Source organism: Erythranthe guttata, chromosome 8 (genome assembly GCF_056151865.1).
Source record: "Erythranthe guttata isolate IM_541 chromosome 8, IM_541, whole genome shotgun sequence".
NCBI classification, from domain to species: domain Eukaryota; kingdom Viridiplantae; phylum Streptophyta; class Magnoliopsida; order Lamiales; family Phrymaceae; genus Erythranthe; species Erythranthe guttata.
The window spans coordinates 16,624,687-16,642,501 of record NC_142540.1 but is presented as its reverse complement, the minus strand read 5'-3'; the positions used below and the strand labels follow the sequence as shown (position 1 = coordinate 16,642,501).

The following is a 17,815-nucleotide window of genomic DNA, read 5'->3' as shown; positions in this document are numbered from 1 at the left end:
GGACAAGGACCAAACAACAACTATCACTTCAACTATATTTTATTTGTATGATAAAAAAAAATACAAGATAGTATGTATATTATATATTTAGTATAGCATTTGCAAGACTCTCTATAAACACTAGTCACAATTAGGGGTGTGAATGAGACGAGCTTGGTTGTGTTGGCAGCTTGAGGTTGAACTCGAACTCGAGTCCATTTTGTCGAGATCGAACTCGAGCACACGCTTATTAAAGAAGATACTCGAGCCGGCTCGTCATGAGTTCAAGAACAACTAAGATCGAGCTCAGCTTGTCAGAAAACTTGAGTTTTTTTCGAACTAACTCATCGAGCTCACGAATCGGCTCAACTCAACTCGTTTACCACCCCAGTCACAATTCACACATTTTTGTCACGCATATTAAATATTAAAATTATTTATTCACATTATACTAACTTGTGTATAGTTCTATGTTTCAATGCATGACATGATGATTTTCATTGATAATATTCATTCAATAAGTGTGTGATATTTATGAAATTAAATATTGCTTAACTTATATCAGCAACAAGACAAATTGCCAGTTCAATGCCAACTAACTCATTTTACAAGACACAATAATTTAATGAGACACAATAATTTTACAATAATAAAATATTCCACGCAGCAATATTCATTTTATTGATTTGAATGAATAAACAATCCAAAAAAACAAACCTGAAAACAATTAATCAACATTACATCAATAAATCCCCCACACTATCAAATAAATGAACTTAATTAATCATGAAAACAATATACACTTCTTTCCCTTTCGGTGCATTGACAATTAAACCCCCAACAAAAGAATGGAACACAAAGGGCAATTCCGTCACGACAGTGAAGGAAATCGCCTACATCTCTGCGAAAGAAAAACCCTGCAATCGTCCTTAGGTACAATAGTCGGCACATAAGTGATTTCATCGCAGCCGTCCGTTCTATCCCTTTTAAAATCAACCAACGTGGCAAACATCGCAATGAACAACATCAGGTGATTAATCGCATACCTTTGGCCCACACACTGGTGGGCCCCAGCCCCGAATGCAAGGAAGTTCTTTTTGTAAACCCGGTCCTCCTGCCTATCTTCCATGAACCGGTCCGGGTCGAACCGCTCCGGTTCGGTAAACCCTTGAAAAGACGAGTCAAAAACAGAAGGAAAGACGATTGTGCCCTTCGGAATAACGTAATTTTCGGTCAACGGGAAATCGACGCCGGCAATATGGGGAACCATAGTCGCGGGTGCTCTGATCCTCACAACCTCACGCGCTACCGCCTCCGTGTACTTCATTTGCCGAAGATGGTCGCCTGTTAAAACGGCGTCGTTTTCCGGCGACCAATATTCCGCCACCTCTTTCCTCACCTTCTCCAGAATTTTCGGATGCGATTCCAGATAAACAATCGCCCACAGTAGAGAAGAAGTCGATGCGTCTTGTGAAGCGAACAGAAAGTCAAACAAATGGCCGCCGATTTCTCTGTGTCGGTGTGGCTTCTTCTCCGACAAATTCTCCTGCATCCAAAAGTCAATCAAGCACGTGGGTTCCTCCCCAGATTTCACCTTCTTCTCGCTCTCCTCCACGCAGCCGGAGAGCGTGTCCACAAGCCTCTGAACAGCTGAAGCCGCGTTCCGAAAAGCAAACCCCGGGAAATCAATCGGGAGTTTCATCAGACCGACGTTGAAGAAATTGTAGTCAACGTTGAACCTCGTACGCGACTCCCCGTCCAAGTACGGCCCGACGAAGACCGTCTGCGAGGTTTCCAAATTCATGTCGCGGCAGAGTGTGCGCAGCGGGATTGACTTCTTCCCACTCGATTTCTCGACCCAGCACACCAGGTGTTTGATAATAATCCTCTGTTGGATATTGGTGTAAATCTGCAGCGCCTTGGGCGTGAAATTTGGCGCAATCTGGCGGCGCAAGTCCTTGTGATCCTGGCCGAACATGTATATCAAATTGTGCTCGCCGAAGAGCTTTTTCCCGAAGGGGTGGCCGACGAGGTGGAAAGCATCTGGCCGGACGTTGGAGAAGATCTTGTGGGAAAGATCGGTGGAGTAAACGTAGACGATGTATCGTCCAATGATATAGTTGGCGGAGATTCCTAAAGGTGTGGACTTTGCGTACGAGGATTGTAAGTCCCAGAATTTGGTCGGGTTTCTGACCAAGGAAACGGCGTTGCCGATGAATGGTAGAACAAGTGTTGGGCCTGGCAAGAAACGTTTTTTCTTGAGGTATGAGATTTGTTCGAAGAGGAGAAGAAGAGCTAACGTGGTGATTAAGTATGGTATGTATGGTGTGATAATTATTCTCCATGCAAGCTCCATTTTTTGCACTGTGATTTTCTTCTTCTTGATCTGAACTAAATTTGCAGGTAATGAATAATCAAGAAAGTTAAAAGGGGTGTGATATAATATGATATGGTATTTGTCAATACAGGCAACTGCAAAAGTTCTTGATTCTTGGAAGAGTGGTAAAAAGTGGAGACCAAATCTGAATTTTATTTGCAGTGGGGTTGGGGGTGGGGGGTGGCTTTATATTGTTCAGCTTTGAAGATTGGACAGTCAGAAAATCAGATTTTCAGTGACTAATCAACCCATTAAAAAGGAGTAATCTTTTTTTTGTTTTTACATGAGAAAATGTGTTGCCTTTTTTGTTACACAACGATGTAATAAGATTTAGTGTAACTTCCACTTTTACCCCTGTATTTTGGCTCGATATTATGTCTTTTTTTTGTTGTTTTAATAATTATTTAAACTGAGGGAGGTGTTGTTTTGGTAATTTCAGAGCTTAGATCAAACGATGTTAAGGTCAAATGTCTGATAAATAACAGCGAGAGTCACATTAAGACAATTTTTCAAATACAGAAGGGCAAATCAATAGAATCGAGAGTAGAAATGAGTATAGTGATCCCGAACCAAAGTACAAGGGGGAAATTGTAATTTACCCTAAATTTTACATGCCAAATGTGGTTTGAGGTGGGGTTGAAATGAAGCTGGGGGCATGTGATAGAACAGATAAAGTGATGTCTCAAGACTGTTAACCTCTTCCTACAAGACAACCACGTGAGTATTGTTGCCCTTTTGTTTTGCAACATTAATTTCCTATAATATATAAAATAAAATAAAAGTTGAAGGGTAAATTAGTAAATTGCTATTTAGTAGCAGAAGGTTAAATTAGTAAATTGCATTTAATAGGTTTCGAGGGAATCAAATCAAATACAGTTTGAATATTAGAATCTAGCACACAGTATTCTCCTTTGTGGGCAGTATAGAAGCTATTGACATGTTTGCTTTTGCTGAATAATCAATTTCCTAATTGCTCGTTGACTATTTACTTTTCTAATTCTCCTAAATTAAATTATCCCCCTTGAATATATCTGGATGAAGAATCAATGCGTCACTTAATCCAAGTTAGTAAGATACTCCATCTTTTAATTAATTAATTAATTAATCAATTAATTAATTAAGCCGTGCACTTCTGATTGGCAATGGGAATTGCAACTGAAACTAATTTTATCACAAAAAATAAATCATATTGCTTTCTATCATAGCTTTGATGCATAATATATGTCGATAAATACAATTTTCCAAGATCATTAGTTTTTTATTACAATTACGAAACATACAACTAATCCTATCCTATTAACAAATTAAGTATGCCCCGTCAGCTTCTTGATTATCTTTATCCTTTTTAAAGCAAATACTGCTGCAAGCGATTTAAGTTTCCAAAATACATGGAAATTTTTCGAATCGTATACGAAATTCGAAAAATTCCAATTATTTGTAACCTAAGAATAAAATTCATAAATAATATTGATATATGATAAATGTAATTTTCAGAAGATTTTTATTTTTCATTATTTTCGTTTACTGTTGTTATTTGCTAATTGCCCCTAAAATGAAGCTATTATACCAGTTAGGGGCGGATCTAGGGTGTTTTGGGTGGGGGGCGAAAAAAAAGTTTTGGGTAAAATGGTATAAAATTTTTACTTTAGAGAGCTAGCTAAAGTGTATAAATGAATACATAAATAACCCAAAATATTAAAAAGAAAAAAAAAAAAAAAAAAAAAAAAAAAATCTGCAGGGGCGAGGCCCCCCCAACACAAGCCTTAGGTCCGCCCCTGATACCAGTTGTTTATTTGCTAACTGTCTTTAAATGAAGTTATTACCGTTAATTACCGAATTAAGACCAACTTTCTTGAAAGGAATCCATCCATACGCATTTCGCATTGGCAATAGGCCCATATACAATGACATAAATTAATATTTTTATATATTTAATATAATAATGACGTGGCATACAACTAATCTAACAATGAAGTTAAGTTCTAGAATAGCCTGCCAGCATTCTTAATTACATACCTGTTTAAGGGCATTTAAGACATTTCGCTGTAAAATAAAAAGGATTCTTTAGACATTTCTTACACAGATGAGCTGGATTATATTTTATTCATAATGGGCCTTTGTCTTAGCAACTAAAGGATTGATTGGGCCGTATTATAGAATCTATCAAGCTATATAAACAAAAAAGCCGCCCAAAACAATTTAAATATAGAATAAAATAAATAGATCATAATTTTCAAAAAAGACTTAAATGCTTACTTTTTATATTGCCAACTGTTATTGTGTGACTCAAATCCACGTGTAACATATGCATGTTTATCCACATCATCAAGCTCGAAAAGTGAACTGTAAAATGCAAAAGGTCGTTGCACTAAACTACGAGAAAAATTAATCATTCTTGTAACGTGTAATACTTCTGATTCAAGTGACTTGTTCTCTTTTTGCACATTAGATGTAGGTAATACATATCGAACCACTATAAATCTTCGTATTTTTTACTGTTTTATTGCTTTCATTTGATCTGTGCATCTTGTTCAACTGTTGCAACAGTTCGTAGTGTCCGATTGATTTTGTTTGTTACGGGGATTAAATTCACAACACCAACAAAAAATAAGCACTTAAAAATCCAAAATCCTTAAAATGCAACATAAACATAGTGAAAACTTGGGTTTAATTTAATTACATACACTCCCAAACTAAACCAAAACCATAATCACCACCAATTGGCACCACAAAAGCAAGACGAACCCAATCATAGTCACGACCGAACTAGATAGTTCGACTCTGACATCATCAATCACGGGCCCACACAACGAGCTCATGTCATCACTCCTCGTATTATAATAAACGCTGTAAAATGCAACCCTAGTCCTCTCGGCCTTTGCACTAAAATTCAAGTTCACCGTCTGAAAAGTCGAATTCGAATTAGGACTATAGTGTGTGTTCTGAGCTTGATCGCCCGCAAATGCCATCACAGCCAAAGGCTGCTTGCACGCGTCCGATGCGTGGCCCAACGAGAAAGTCAAACTATAGGTCTTGTCTGGCTTCGTTTGGACCATTTGAGATATTATGCCTTCTTTTCCAGAGAGAAGCTCGACTGCCCTTTTGCCACCTGGCACTGAGTAATGGTACGAGTCTATGTATCGAACGGCTCTGTTTGATTCGACTATCCACCCTGGCAGAGAAGATGTGTCTTCGTCAAGATTTGTGGGGAGAAGTACACCGAGTGACTCGTTTCTGAACATCCACGGGCCTTCTTCGAAATCTCCGTTCACTACTGCGTTATCTGCATTAATCCCTACAGTATTTAGGCCTTGTTTGGTTGAAAAGATAAGCTGTTGTAAACAACCTCTTCTTATACGACAATTTTAAAAACATCGAGTAAAAGACCATCATATATACCTCAACACATTGTAGTGTAATTTCTTTGAAAAAAAAAATCTCGAACAAAAACACACGTTGTAGTGTAACTCGAATTCAAGAACTATCACTAAGGCTTACCGTCTAACTCGAAGAAAAAAAATGTCGACAGTGACTTCTTATACGACAATTTAAAAAAACATTATAGTAAAAGACCATCGTATATACCTTAATTAATACATTGTAGTGTAATTTCAAATTCAAGAACTATCACTATAACTTAGCCTAAGTGGTATTAAAGCCTTATGTTCATGTATTGTCAAGTTAATAATAAGGCCATTTCTCATAAATAATTAAATACGGAAAAATTACAGTTTTCACCCCTCAAGTTTGCACTGATTCCACATTTGACCCCCTAGGTTCACAAAAAACACATTTGGTCCCTCGTGTTTCAATAATTTAACATTTTTGGTCATCTCCGTCAATTTAACATGAGTCCGTCGGTTAGGATAGTGATAAAGTACAAGCTTGATTCCGTCAGTAGTAACGGAAAATTGACGGAAATGACTAAAAATGTTGATTTTTTAAAACATGAGGGATCATATTTGTTTTTTTGTGAACATGAAGGACCACACGTGGAATCGGTGCAAATTTAGCGGACAAAAACCGTATTCTTCCAAGATAAATGGGCCAAGAGGCCCAAAGACTAACCTTTGGGCTTAACCGGAACAAAAAGCTTCTTAATAGCCACGTCATCAATGATGGGCCCACAAGTGGGGTCGTCCTCCATACCGGGATTCCTAAACACCACCGCCACGTCATCCTCACCCGCCTGAAAAGCCCAGGCGTACGAATCCCAGCCCTGCACGCTGTACAGCGTCTGCAGATCGATGGTCTGCGACGCAGGCGGGACCGACACGTTGAGTGACTCTAGCTGGGCGCACGTGCGGGCCGCGCTGAACGTGACGGAGTAGAGAGACCCCTTCTCCGCCTTCACCTGCTGCCTGATCTCGGCGTCGTTCCCCAGCCGCACCGCGCGTCCGCCCTGCGGCACGATGAGTATCATTCCGCCCTGTTTCTGCCCGGACTCCACCACCTCCACCGTGCCGTTCGTTTTCCAGCCGGGGATCTCCGCGGCGCCGTCGGAAACTCCGCCGCCTGAAGAGGAGCCGCCGGTTGGTGGGGTTTCAAAATCGCCATTCACAAGCGCGCCTGCAATCGATAGGTATTTTAATTTGTCATTAGTTATTAAAAATGGTGGGGCCAAGGGCATTGAAGGAGAGAAGACCGTAATTATTGCATAGCAGAATAAAGAACAATAATACAATCATGTTTTCCCAAATTGATTTAGCTAATATTGATGAATACATTAATTAATAATTGTTGGATCTTAATTATTTGCAGTGTCACATATTTATGTAATTAAACAAAATGTTGATATAATTACTTGAAATTAGAGCATGCTTAGCAAGTGATAGAGCAGCGAATTCAACTTCTCAGATCCATGAGAGAGAGAGAGAGAGAGAGAGAGAGAGAGAGTACCATCTTCAACTAGTGCAGCAGATGAGAAAGCTAAGAGAAAGGCAAACACCGACAGTGAGAACCAAAGGCATTTCGGTGAGCTCAAAACCATCTTAAAATGCCAAACACTCCCTTAACTTTCTCTCTCTAAAAACCAGTGTGTGGTGTGTGTTTGTGTGAGTGATGAGTGCAGTACTACAGTTCAGTTCTTGTATAGAGAGAGAGAGAGAGAGAAAGTAATAGAGAGAGTGGTGTAGAGTGTAGACAGTAGACAGAGGAATTGTACTTTAATCCAAGATTCGAGCTGGCTGTTCATTAATGGTTCTCACTCTAATAATTAAGCTACAAAATGCAAATGTTTAATTGGGAAATCATAGGAAAATCTGCAAAATAAACCCCCACTAACCAAACATTAACCGCCCTTCCAAATTGGCGGTTCCACAAATCGGGATTATAAACGAATTCAAAAAATCTCAACCCTTAATTAAAATTGTGCTGACACTAATTGGTGGTTAATCTTAATTTTTGTTTCAATTAAATATAAATAGTAATTGTACGGATAAATCACCCTACACCCGGTGAAAAACACCGGGTGGGTCTTCTGCTGCCACGTGTTCTTTTTTTTATTTTTCTAAAACCTCTAAAGGTAAACCCTAGCGGGGAATCTATTATAAAATAAAAAAAAAAGACATGTGGCAGCAGAAGACCCATCCGGTGTTTTTCACCGGGTGTAGAATAGAACAAATCCTACATTTTGGTGGGGCCCAAAGTAAAAGGAGCACGCGGCGGCTTTAACCAAAAAAAAAATTGAATAAAGTAGGTAAGAACGGAATGTGATTACTCAAGACTTTTAATCGGTAGATTTCACGATCCACGAGGCAGGCGCAAAGTTCTCTCTAATTGCACTAAATATTTAATCTTTTACACAATGTGAAACTTTTGACACTAAATAAAAAGAAGCGAAAGCCAAAAAAAAAAGTATAAAAAAATGCCTCGATATTGCTTGCATTAAGATTAAGAATATGTGCCTTTTTTTCTGGTTCTATCTACAATTTATTTATTTTTTAATTATGAATTTTGTAATTTATTAAAATACAAAATTATTAAGACCAGCTAGTGATTATTTGGGCTTTGTCTTTTAAATTAAGTGGGCTTTTTTAATTGGGCTTTTGTTACACAAGCATTGTCAGTTATTCATCCCCTATGGGCTTAGCTACCGAATTAATAGTTTTAGGCCCGTTATTCTTTATATTAAATTATTAAGTTTTTGAAATAAAATTTTGTAAATTTTTGAGGGAGAATGTGTGTAATGCTAAGCCATCACATTTATCCCATGTCACCTATAAATAGTTGAATGAATTTTCTGCATTCCGAGTGGACACCAAAATAAAAAAAGCTGCCAGAAAAAAAAAAACACTAAATTCCATTGGAAACTCGATGAATATTTTGAACGAGGAAGATTTGTACTATATAAAACGAAACATAAATCTTGATTACTTAATCCCCAGCCATAATTAGTATAATCCTTAGTAGATGGGATTGTTGCAGTAATCCTAGGACACTGCTATTTTCCCACAATGCAAACATCTTTTCTGATTCACCACTCATATTATTGTGGCGCGAGTTTTCAGGCTTTTCATGCATGGTTGAATATATATTGTGATATTCTATTGTTGCAATATCATAGAAATCATTGCAACTTTGTCTTTTATTTTTGAGTCAAATTCCATTATATTAGGGTTTATTCGATCCTACACCCTATGAAATACACCAGATCTTAAGCACAAATTTTAGCTGAGAAATCTGCAACCATATTAATAAGCTCGATAGCAAAAAGGATGACGATTTAATCAATAGTCAATATTTTCCACACTACCTAAAAAAATTTAAATAAATAAATTAAAACACATTAGGGAAATGGCCCGCGATTCTATCCTTGAATGTGTTTCTTCGTTTATGAATGTTCACGTGTTTTCAACAATTTAAAAAATATTTCAAATAAATAATCAAGATAACCGATACCATCACACTGGCTCTGAAAATTCTTGGAACATTTAGTTTTTCGGGTACAATCATTGCGAAAATTTGGTATCTTGATAAAGACCACTGCTGTATTTTGCGAATTTCACCCTTTTCATGTCCAAATGCTTGTACCGTATTACTCTGGCAAATGCGTCTCGTTGTTTGCATTCTTAAAATCTAGCAATAATAATAGCAAGAAAGATGTCGATGAAAATATTGCAGTAATTAACAATAGAGGACCACAGGGCCATGTTTGGCTACATCAATGACAAAGACCAATCGAATTTTTGCCCCATTCTTCAATTACTAAGACAGTTAAACATCAGACCCCAATTCCTTGACATACTTTATGTCTTTGTGTATCAAGCAGGAAATATTCCTTATTTTTCGCTTTCGTTTGCGTATTCATAGATTTCGCTGCGAGAATGTAGGTTTTGTGTTATAGAAATAGAAAATCAAGATTTTTTTTTTATAATTTACAAATTTCACTAATTGAATTATGCCGATCATAAGAAATTAAGAATTCATGCATTATCATAAACAAGTTATTAAAAAAAAAAAAAAAAAAACTCTACAAATTGAAAGTGGTGACTAATCAAGTGGGAAAAATCAATACCAGATAAGTAGCATTTTGCTACCACCATGAACAACTGTGGCGCATGAAAGTCACTCCTCATCAAATGAAATGACCCCAAGAGCATGGTAATAAGTAATAACTTGTCGGACCTCACGCGCAATCAGTTGTCCTAAAACTAATTGGTGTTTGAAAATACGCAAACCCTAGTCTTAATTGTGCCCCACCCATTACCAGCCCTAACGTGGAAAATTGCTGCTAAATTCTTATTCAGGCTAGCTTAACCTAACTTAAATATGATCGAGGTAATATGGGAAATTATGCAGTCCTACGAAAAACGTAAAATATTCTCCGATTTTTTAGACGTAAATAATATTTTCGTGGTTGTTTTATCGTAAGGAAACAACAAATATTCAATGCCATTGATGCATTTAGATCATTATTTTAAGCATGATTATTTGCACGAAGGCACATGGGGTAAATGTGCATAATAGGTTGGTAAAAATACACGGATGGGGGTGGAAAACTAGTCAGGTGATAGTTGAGCACCAATTCTGTGAGAGTACAATCACGTAATAATTATGTACAACCACATTTTAATACCCACACTCGAAAAGCTGATTAATTTTTTTTTCAAGAACCCAATTATTCTGGTCACGAAAAAGGTTGTTTGATTGAATTAATGCAAGTATGTCTTAAGAAAAGGGTAAATTGCAACGGCCCTTGATATAAGATCTATTTACGAAAAGAACCCTCATTTTTCCATAATTACATATACTCCCTGCATTTTATAGACTTTTAACATTAACACCCTTTTGTAGGGGGTGGATGTAATTTCTCAAAAAGAAGGGGTTTTTTTGTAAGTACATTTTACCTCAGGGAGGTGAGTGTAATTTACCCCAAAAAAAAATTAATGCAAGTAAATCATCATCGTACCTTCAATTTAAGTGTGGAATAAAACAAATAAAAATGGAAACTAAAATTCAGCAGAAAGGGATGAAATTGAAAAGTAACAGCCAGACAATTAACAGAACTCAATGTTCACACAAAATAATAAGGGTGGATAATTTAACCCCGTCATAATTCTTTGTTCTAGCTCCACCTGAAATGCACGTATGCGTTTACCCAGTGCACTTATATAGTTCGAATTCGACAATATAACAACTGAAAATTGCTCAATTTAACGCAACTTTGAAAAAAAAAAACCAAGTTCAATATTTGCATGTGGTGAATAATCAAAGTAATGCAATTTAATTCACAATAAAAAGATCAAGTTTGTAGTTTTCAGGAGGAGTATATCAATTTCACCACAATCAGCAAATTATGCCAATTAAAGGAAACAACAAAAAGGAATAGACAAAAAAATCCCAGTGCCATTACACTTCACCTTTAAACAAAAAATATCAGATTTTCCACGATAGCTCAAGAAATCAATCAAAAAAAAAACGGCCTATAAAAAATTCATATCGAACGAAATACAGGATAGAGGGCGGTTCGATATATGGCCGCAATCCATTTCGTAATTTATATGGCTATGATTGCTTACAAATAATACATATACGAACAACATCAAAATTCTCGTGGCTAATTTACTAGAGGGAACAGATAAAAGCAAAGATAGTTGAAACTGAAAAGAGTTTTTATCATTTCGAATAATTCTATATCTATGTTAGATCGGGATCATTTTTCGATTCTTAAACAATTTCGGAAAAATATATAAATAAAACTAACCCCAACAAACTATGAAACTAAAGGTCCATGTGGAGTCCATAACAGAGACCTTCCAGCCAATTCTCTACCACACTTGTTGGCTCATTTCAAGAATTCGAACAAATTTAACCATCACCAAACCCTGGTCCTAAAATGTGTAATGCATGTAATATGTTTCCTATATTTATCGATGACGGAGCATTCCTCTATGTTCATCTTTCTCTTGAAAAATCTCTGCAATTTATTTTTTCCTTTGACAGAACTTATGCTGTCTGCCATTTCGACTTCCGTGTCCGTTCAAAACATAATCCGTTCTTAAATCTTTTAAAATCTTTTCTGGTAGTGCCGTTAATGACAGATCAGCTGCACAATCCTTCAGATTACACTCATAAAAGAATTATCTCGAGGGTTCATTGTTGTTATATATATATACCTTCAATTCCAAACTTCCTAGTATGAAACAAAAAAAGAACCTTAACAAACTCAAGATGTCTTTTTCATTCTTGAAAAACTTTCGAGGAATCGACAGTGGATTCCTCTCTAACGATCTGCTTCCACCCTTAGGAACTAGAATGAATCGAGCGACAAAGCTTCGGAGACAAATAGTTTCCCCGTTAAATCCATGTTATAGGTAATGACATCTCTGTACTCGAGAGTACACTATAATATAGAAAACCACTAATTCTGATTCTCTTTGTCCTTTTTTACTTCTTTTTTTTATCAGGGCATGGGAGATTTTTCTACTTCTCCTAGTCATATATTCTGCCTGGATATCTCCGTTCCAGTTTGCGTTTCTAACTTACAAGCAAGATTCTCTGTTCATAGCTGACAACATTATCAACAGCTTCTTCGCTGCCGACATTTTTCTCACATTCTTTGTGGCATATGTTGACCCTAGGTCATATCTTCTAATTGATGATCCCAAGAAAATAGCAATAAGGTAATAGTATCCGTTAGCAATAAAAACAAGATTTGCTCGAGGAGCTAAGAATAAATTTGATACTAAATTATTTCCCCGTGCCATATATATATTCGACTAATAGGTATCTATCGACATGGTTCGCTTTTGACGTCTGCTCTACAATACCGTTTCAATCTCTAAGCATCATCTTCACAGATCACAATGGTGGATTAGGGTTTAACTTGCTGAGTATGCTACGACTTTGGCGACTCAGACGAGTTAGCTCACTCTTTGCAAGGTGCAAAACTAATCCGAATTAAGCTTCTTTTTTTTATTACTTGAAAAAACTGACTTATTATGTTTCAGGCTCGAAAAGGACATTCGGTTTAACTATTTCTGGACTCGCTTCACAAAACTCGTATCTGTAAGAGTCGTCGCCTCATATTTATTCCATTCAGCACTCCTGTGTTTACTATAATTATTAAAAACTCCAAGTGTTTTCAGTATTAGCAAAAACGCCCTATAATGCATTTTTTTAGCAAACTAACCTAAAACCTCACCATTTATGTGCTAACACAAATGCGTCATAGGGTTTGTTTGCTAATATTTACAACACGAGGGTTTTTTTAGCAATTTAGTATAACACAGGGGTACTAAATGAAATGAACTCCTAAAACTCGTGGTCTAAAAAAATTCTCATGAGTGAGTTTCAGGTGACGTTGTTTGCTGTTCATTGTGCGGGGTGCTTCAACTATATGATCGCTGAGAGATACGGGAATTCGAAAAGAACATGGATTGGTGCTGTCTATCCTAATTTCAAACAAATGAAAATATGGGATAAATATGTGACTGCTTTATATTGGTCGATTGTAACCTTAACTACAACAGGTTACGGGGATTTGCATGCTGAAAACACGAGAGAGATGCTCTTTGAGATGATGTACATGCTTTTCAATCTCGGGTTGACTTCTTATCTTATAGGAAACATGACAAATCTCGTGGTGCATTGGACCTGCAGCACCAGAAATTTCGTATGTCACCTCCCTCTCTCTTTCTCTCTCTAGAAATTTACTATAACTCATTAGCTAATATAAGGGAAACTTGTAGAGAGATAATATCACGGCTGCTTCCGAATATGCAAGAAGGAACCAATTGCCATCGAATATTCAAAATCAAGTCTTATCTCACATATGTCTGAAATTCAAAACACAAGGATTGAGACAACAAGAAATGATGAATGGGCTGCCAAAAGCCATTCGTACCAGCATTGCAAATTATCTGTTTTATACCATTGTTCAAAATGTCCATCTCTTCCATGGGGTTTCCGAAGACCTCCTTCTCCAACTGGTGCGTTTTTTTTCCTACTTCAATTTTTTTAATACAATGTACAAATCATTTCTCTCGTAAAAGATATATATTTTAAAATACTATATATTACTTTCAATTGGAAGGTTCCGGAAATGCAAGCCGAGTACTACTCTCCAAGAGAAGATGTGATTCTGCAAAACGAGGCTTCGACAGATGCGTACATATTGGTTTCAGGGGCTGTGGTAAGTTAAGCTACTCTCACTCGAAGGGCGTGCAATGAAAACTTATTTAGACATCACAATTTTTTGCTTTTTTGGCAGGATTATATCGCAAAGATTAACGGGCAAGATCAAGTAAGATTTCTACATCAGCGCCTACATACCTATTTACCTGTAGATAGAAACAAAGGATAATAGTATATTATATATATATATCATCCCATTTTTTCTATATACACACAGATCATTGGAAAGGCTTCTACAGGGGAAATGTTCGGAGAAATTGGGGTTTTATGTGGAAAGTCACAGCCGTTTGGTGTTCGAACAACTGAGGTTTCTCAAATGCTAAGGATGAGCAAGGCCACATTTCTGAACATTCTACGGTCGAAACCAGAAGATGAACTCACTGTTATGAACAATCTTTTCAAGGTGAATTAGCATGCCCCTTTGTTTTTTTTTCCAGACATCCTTAATTTTTGAAAATTCGAACTAAATAATACTTTTTTTTTACTCGAAGAAAATGAAAGTATGGAGGAGTTTCGACATTGAGGGCCAACAGGATCCAAGCCTTATCCTAAAAAAATGGCTTCACGGGAAACCTAAAGGAGACTGCACAAGTTGCAATAATGATAATCTCTACGGACACACTTTGAAACAGGAATCAACGGTAGATATTTCGAATGAAATCATGCTAAATAATGAGAATGAAAATAAATTAAATGGGGCACATGAATCAGTTGCAAATCGATACGGAAAAGGCTCGTACGCCAGCTCAAGCAGTACCGCATTTTCAAAAAGGGGAGAAGCAATAAAATCGGATAAGAGAGTCACCATTCACGCGAATTTTCGCGAAAAGCAGATTCCAAAGCTAATAATTCTACCTCACTCGCTAGAAGAGCTGCTCAAGATAGCAGGTATGTTAATGTTCTGAACTCTTTTTGACAGATTTAAAAATTTGCGCAAAAAAAAATATAAGCCCAAAACTTAACCGTAGATTCAAAGAAGGAATATTCGGAAAATAATAAAGGACGAAAAAAATGCACTAACCGTTGTGATCATCTCTTCCATCTCATACTGCAGGTGAAAAATTCGGAGACGGCAGTCTTACGAAATTAGTAAACGCAGAGAATGCAGAGATTGATGATATAAGCGTGATACGAGATGGTGATCATTTGTTCTTTTCCTCCGAAAGACTGTCGGAATAATGTGTAGAATAAGATGTGAGCTAACATTTAACAAGCTCTATATTATGGAAATGGATAAATTAAAATTAGGTAATTCAAAGCAATTTTTGCTGATATGTTTACAGATACTACACCAACCAAATCCATGAATTTTCTGAAGAAACAACAAATAATCATAGGAAAAACTGTCACTACGATTGGATTGCAGCAGTTTATTCTCAATTTCTCATAATTATCAATACGCAATATCGAAATACTGATGAACACTAATTTTAGGGGGAAAACAGAAAACACACACACACACACAAAAGCCGCGAAATTCATAGCGAACCTTACTGAGAGAGAGCTGGTGAAGCTTTGAAAATGGCGGCGATTTTTCGGCATGATCTTTGATACGAGCTCAATTAAGCAAAATTATACACAGTGCTAGGGTTTTGAATCTCATTTCATTGTGGATGATTGCTTAGCTTCATTGTAGTTACTTTTGTTATCAGATTATGCCCTAAAATTCAAATCGTGTTATGGGGCTAATTTTCTGTTTTAAGACTAATAAAATTCAAATTAGAACGACAATATTACATTATTGACCCGACCCGAGTAGAGAAGTCACCCACACACATAAAAAAGAAGTACTAAAAGCGTGTTGTTGGTATTATATAATATCAAAAACAAAAATTTAATTAAAAAAAGAAAAAGAAAAAAACGTTGTTCTGCATGGTCACGCACATATAAAGCGCGTGTTATTAATCATCTGTTCCACATAAGTCGTCATTTGGTGGCACTCCCGGCATCTTCAAGTTCAAAAGCGGAGATCGGATGCGCGCGTGACAAGCCAACTGCGGACGTGAACTTGACCATGTCAGCGGCCGGAGCTCTGACGAGTATGTCGTAAACAGCCACTGGAATCATCATCTCCTTTGCCTTGACCCCGGTCACCTTCGACATGTGAAACTTTTCAAGAAAACAAGTGATTTCGGCATTGTAGATAGTCGTTTGGCCGATGCTCTTGAACTTGTGTTCTTTTTTCTTCTTCATCTTCATCCAAACAAACCCCGTGTTTCTGTTGAAACCGAACTCCTCAATATCGTCTAATGGCAATAGTCCTTTTGGGAAAGAGAATTCTTCGAGTACTTTTTGGATTTTCGATTTGCAGATATCTGATCCATGGCAAATCTCTGCTCCTTGCGTGTGAGTTTCGATTAGTTTTGCCGTTGCCATTTCTTTATTTTCTAATTTTCTTAGTATTTTCTTTCGTTGCAATTGCGAATGATCAGGAGTTTGCGGATTACGCTTCTTATAGACCATCTTTGTTTTTCAAGAATTATTACTTTTAAATTTTCGGTGATGTATTAATTATTGCACTTATTTCTCGAATTCCCTTTTGTCGTCACTTGTAATTAACTGAGAGATAATTGTGAGAAGAAAATGACACTGAGTAATGTGTATTTAAGATGTTTGGCAAGTACTACTAACTAGCCACTACATCAATTTGAAGTTGTTGGATGAATTTCATATGTATAATTTAGTACGTTTACACCGAGTCAGGACCGTGATATATTATTATTTAAACGAGATTATTAATTTATCGAAATTTTACTGTAGCTAGTAGATTTATCGAGGTTTTACTGTAGCTAGTAGATTTATCTGGGCACTGATCAATTTGAAGTTGGATGAATTTCATGTGTATTTGCTTGGTAACGTTATTATCAATATATTATTGTATGTCAACGTAATTTTGCACAATATTTGGATAATAAAATTAGTATTCTTGCCAAACTCCCCACTAATGTTTCCCGCCACTACTAATCTAGACATAAGTGACTTTAATAAGTCTTTAAATATATGCATGCATGTGTTACCAAAACTTTATCTAACAATGTGAACATATATGCTGTAACAAAAAAATTATTAAAAAAAAGGAAAACTGTCTAATATGCATAATAATAGAAATATTGATTTTGGGGATTATGTATTGTAAAAAAAAAAAAAAAAATAATAATAATAATAATAATAATAATAATAATAATAATAATGATTTATTTGGATATCTGCTATAATTATTCTTCTTAAATTGGAAATTATTAATGCTACTAAACCTTTTTTTTTTTTTTTTTTTTTTTACTTTCAGACATAGGATTTAGGGTGGCTGAGTGTAGGTTAATTAGCTGTTCATACCTCTAATTCTATTACATATATAGGTTACTACAGTTTAAAAAATTAATAATAAATAAATATAATAATAATACAGGTCTTTCTTTTTTACCAAGCCCAAAAAATTGAGCCCATATTAAAACCAAAATAATTTAAGTGCCCAAAAGTACCCTTCACATTTTTCGGTATAAATGGGCTGTGGTTAGCCCATATTCAATGGGCCCCTCTCTCTCTCTCTCTCTCTCTCTCTCTCTCTCTCACTTCAGAATCGAGATTTTTGTTTTTAATTTTCATCTACTATATATTATTTATTACTTATAATAGTGTAAAATTAAGATAGAGGATCTGATATGTATATTCTCGCATGTAATGTGATTTTCCGAATATGACTCATTTATTTCTCCTGTTTTCACTTTTTTAGACAAGGAAAACTCCCTCTTCCCATCATAAATTGACAAGCATACTATATATTTATTTGGGGAATTTACAAATTTCACCCCTCAAGTTTGCACT

The 17,815-nt window shown here is 36.3% G+C and overlaps 4 protein-coding genes and 1 long non-coding RNA gene across 5 annotated transcripts; 1 reads left to right on the top strand and 4 right to left on the bottom strand.

Moving 5' to 3' along the window:
* Positions 1 to 636: 636 nt before the first annotated feature.
* CYP710A1 (cytochrome P450, family 710, subfamily A, polypeptide 1) lies at positions 637 to 2,725 on the bottom strand. The gene has a single exon (XM_012974793.2). The coding sequence runs from the start codon at positions 2,333 to 2,335 to the stop codon at positions 851 to 853; it is 1,485 nt and encodes a 494-aa protein (XP_012830247.2). The 5' UTR covers positions 2,336 to 2,725; the 3' UTR covers positions 637 to 850.
* Positions 2,726 to 4,964: 2,239 nt separating this feature from the next.
* Positions 4,965 to 7,803, bottom strand: LOC105951370 (protein BIIDXI). Its single transcript, XM_012974792.2, has 3 exons — positions 7,256 to 7,803; positions 6,425 to 6,925; positions 4,965 to 5,639 (listed from the first exon to the last, which is right to left on the bottom strand). The coding sequence occupies exons 1-3, from the start codon at positions 7,344 to 7,346 to the stop codon at positions 5,050 to 5,052; spliced, it is 1,182 nt and encodes a 393-aa protein (XP_012830246.2). The 5' UTR covers positions 7,347 to 7,803; the 3' UTR covers positions 4,965 to 5,049.
* Positions 7,804 to 11,574: 3,771 nt separating this feature from the next.
* Positions 11,575 to 15,267, top strand: LOC105951365 (potassium channel KAT2). Its single transcript, XM_012974790.2, has 11 exons — positions 11,575 to 12,171; positions 12,265 to 12,480; positions 12,584 to 12,739; positions 12,808 to 12,865; positions 13,155 to 13,472; positions 13,549 to 13,788; positions 13,893 to 13,991; positions 14,070 to 14,102; positions 14,211 to 14,396; positions 14,485 to 14,881; positions 15,048 to 15,267. Exons 1-11 carry the CDS (start codon positions 11,996 to 11,998, stop codon positions 15,170 to 15,172), a joined length of 2,004 nt encoding a protein of 667 aa, XP_012830244.2. The 5' UTR covers positions 11,575 to 11,995; the 3' UTR covers positions 15,173 to 15,267.
* Positions 14,642 to 15,699, bottom strand: LOC105951369 (uncharacterized). The gene is made up of 2 exons (XR_016033189.1): positions 15,483 to 15,699; positions 14,642 to 15,160 (listed from the first exon to the last, which is right to left on the bottom strand). It is a non-coding gene; the product is annotated as an uncharacterized LOC105951369 (long non-coding RNA).
* Positions 15,700 to 15,919: 220 nt separating this feature from the next.
* LOC105951540 (uncharacterized) lies at positions 15,920 to 16,369 on the bottom strand. The gene has a single exon (XM_012974994.2). The coding sequence runs from the start codon at positions 16,367 to 16,369 to the stop codon at positions 15,920 to 15,922; it is 450 nt and encodes a 149-aa protein (XP_012830448.1).
* Between the last annotated feature and the right edge of the window lie 1,446 nt (positions 16,370 to 17,815).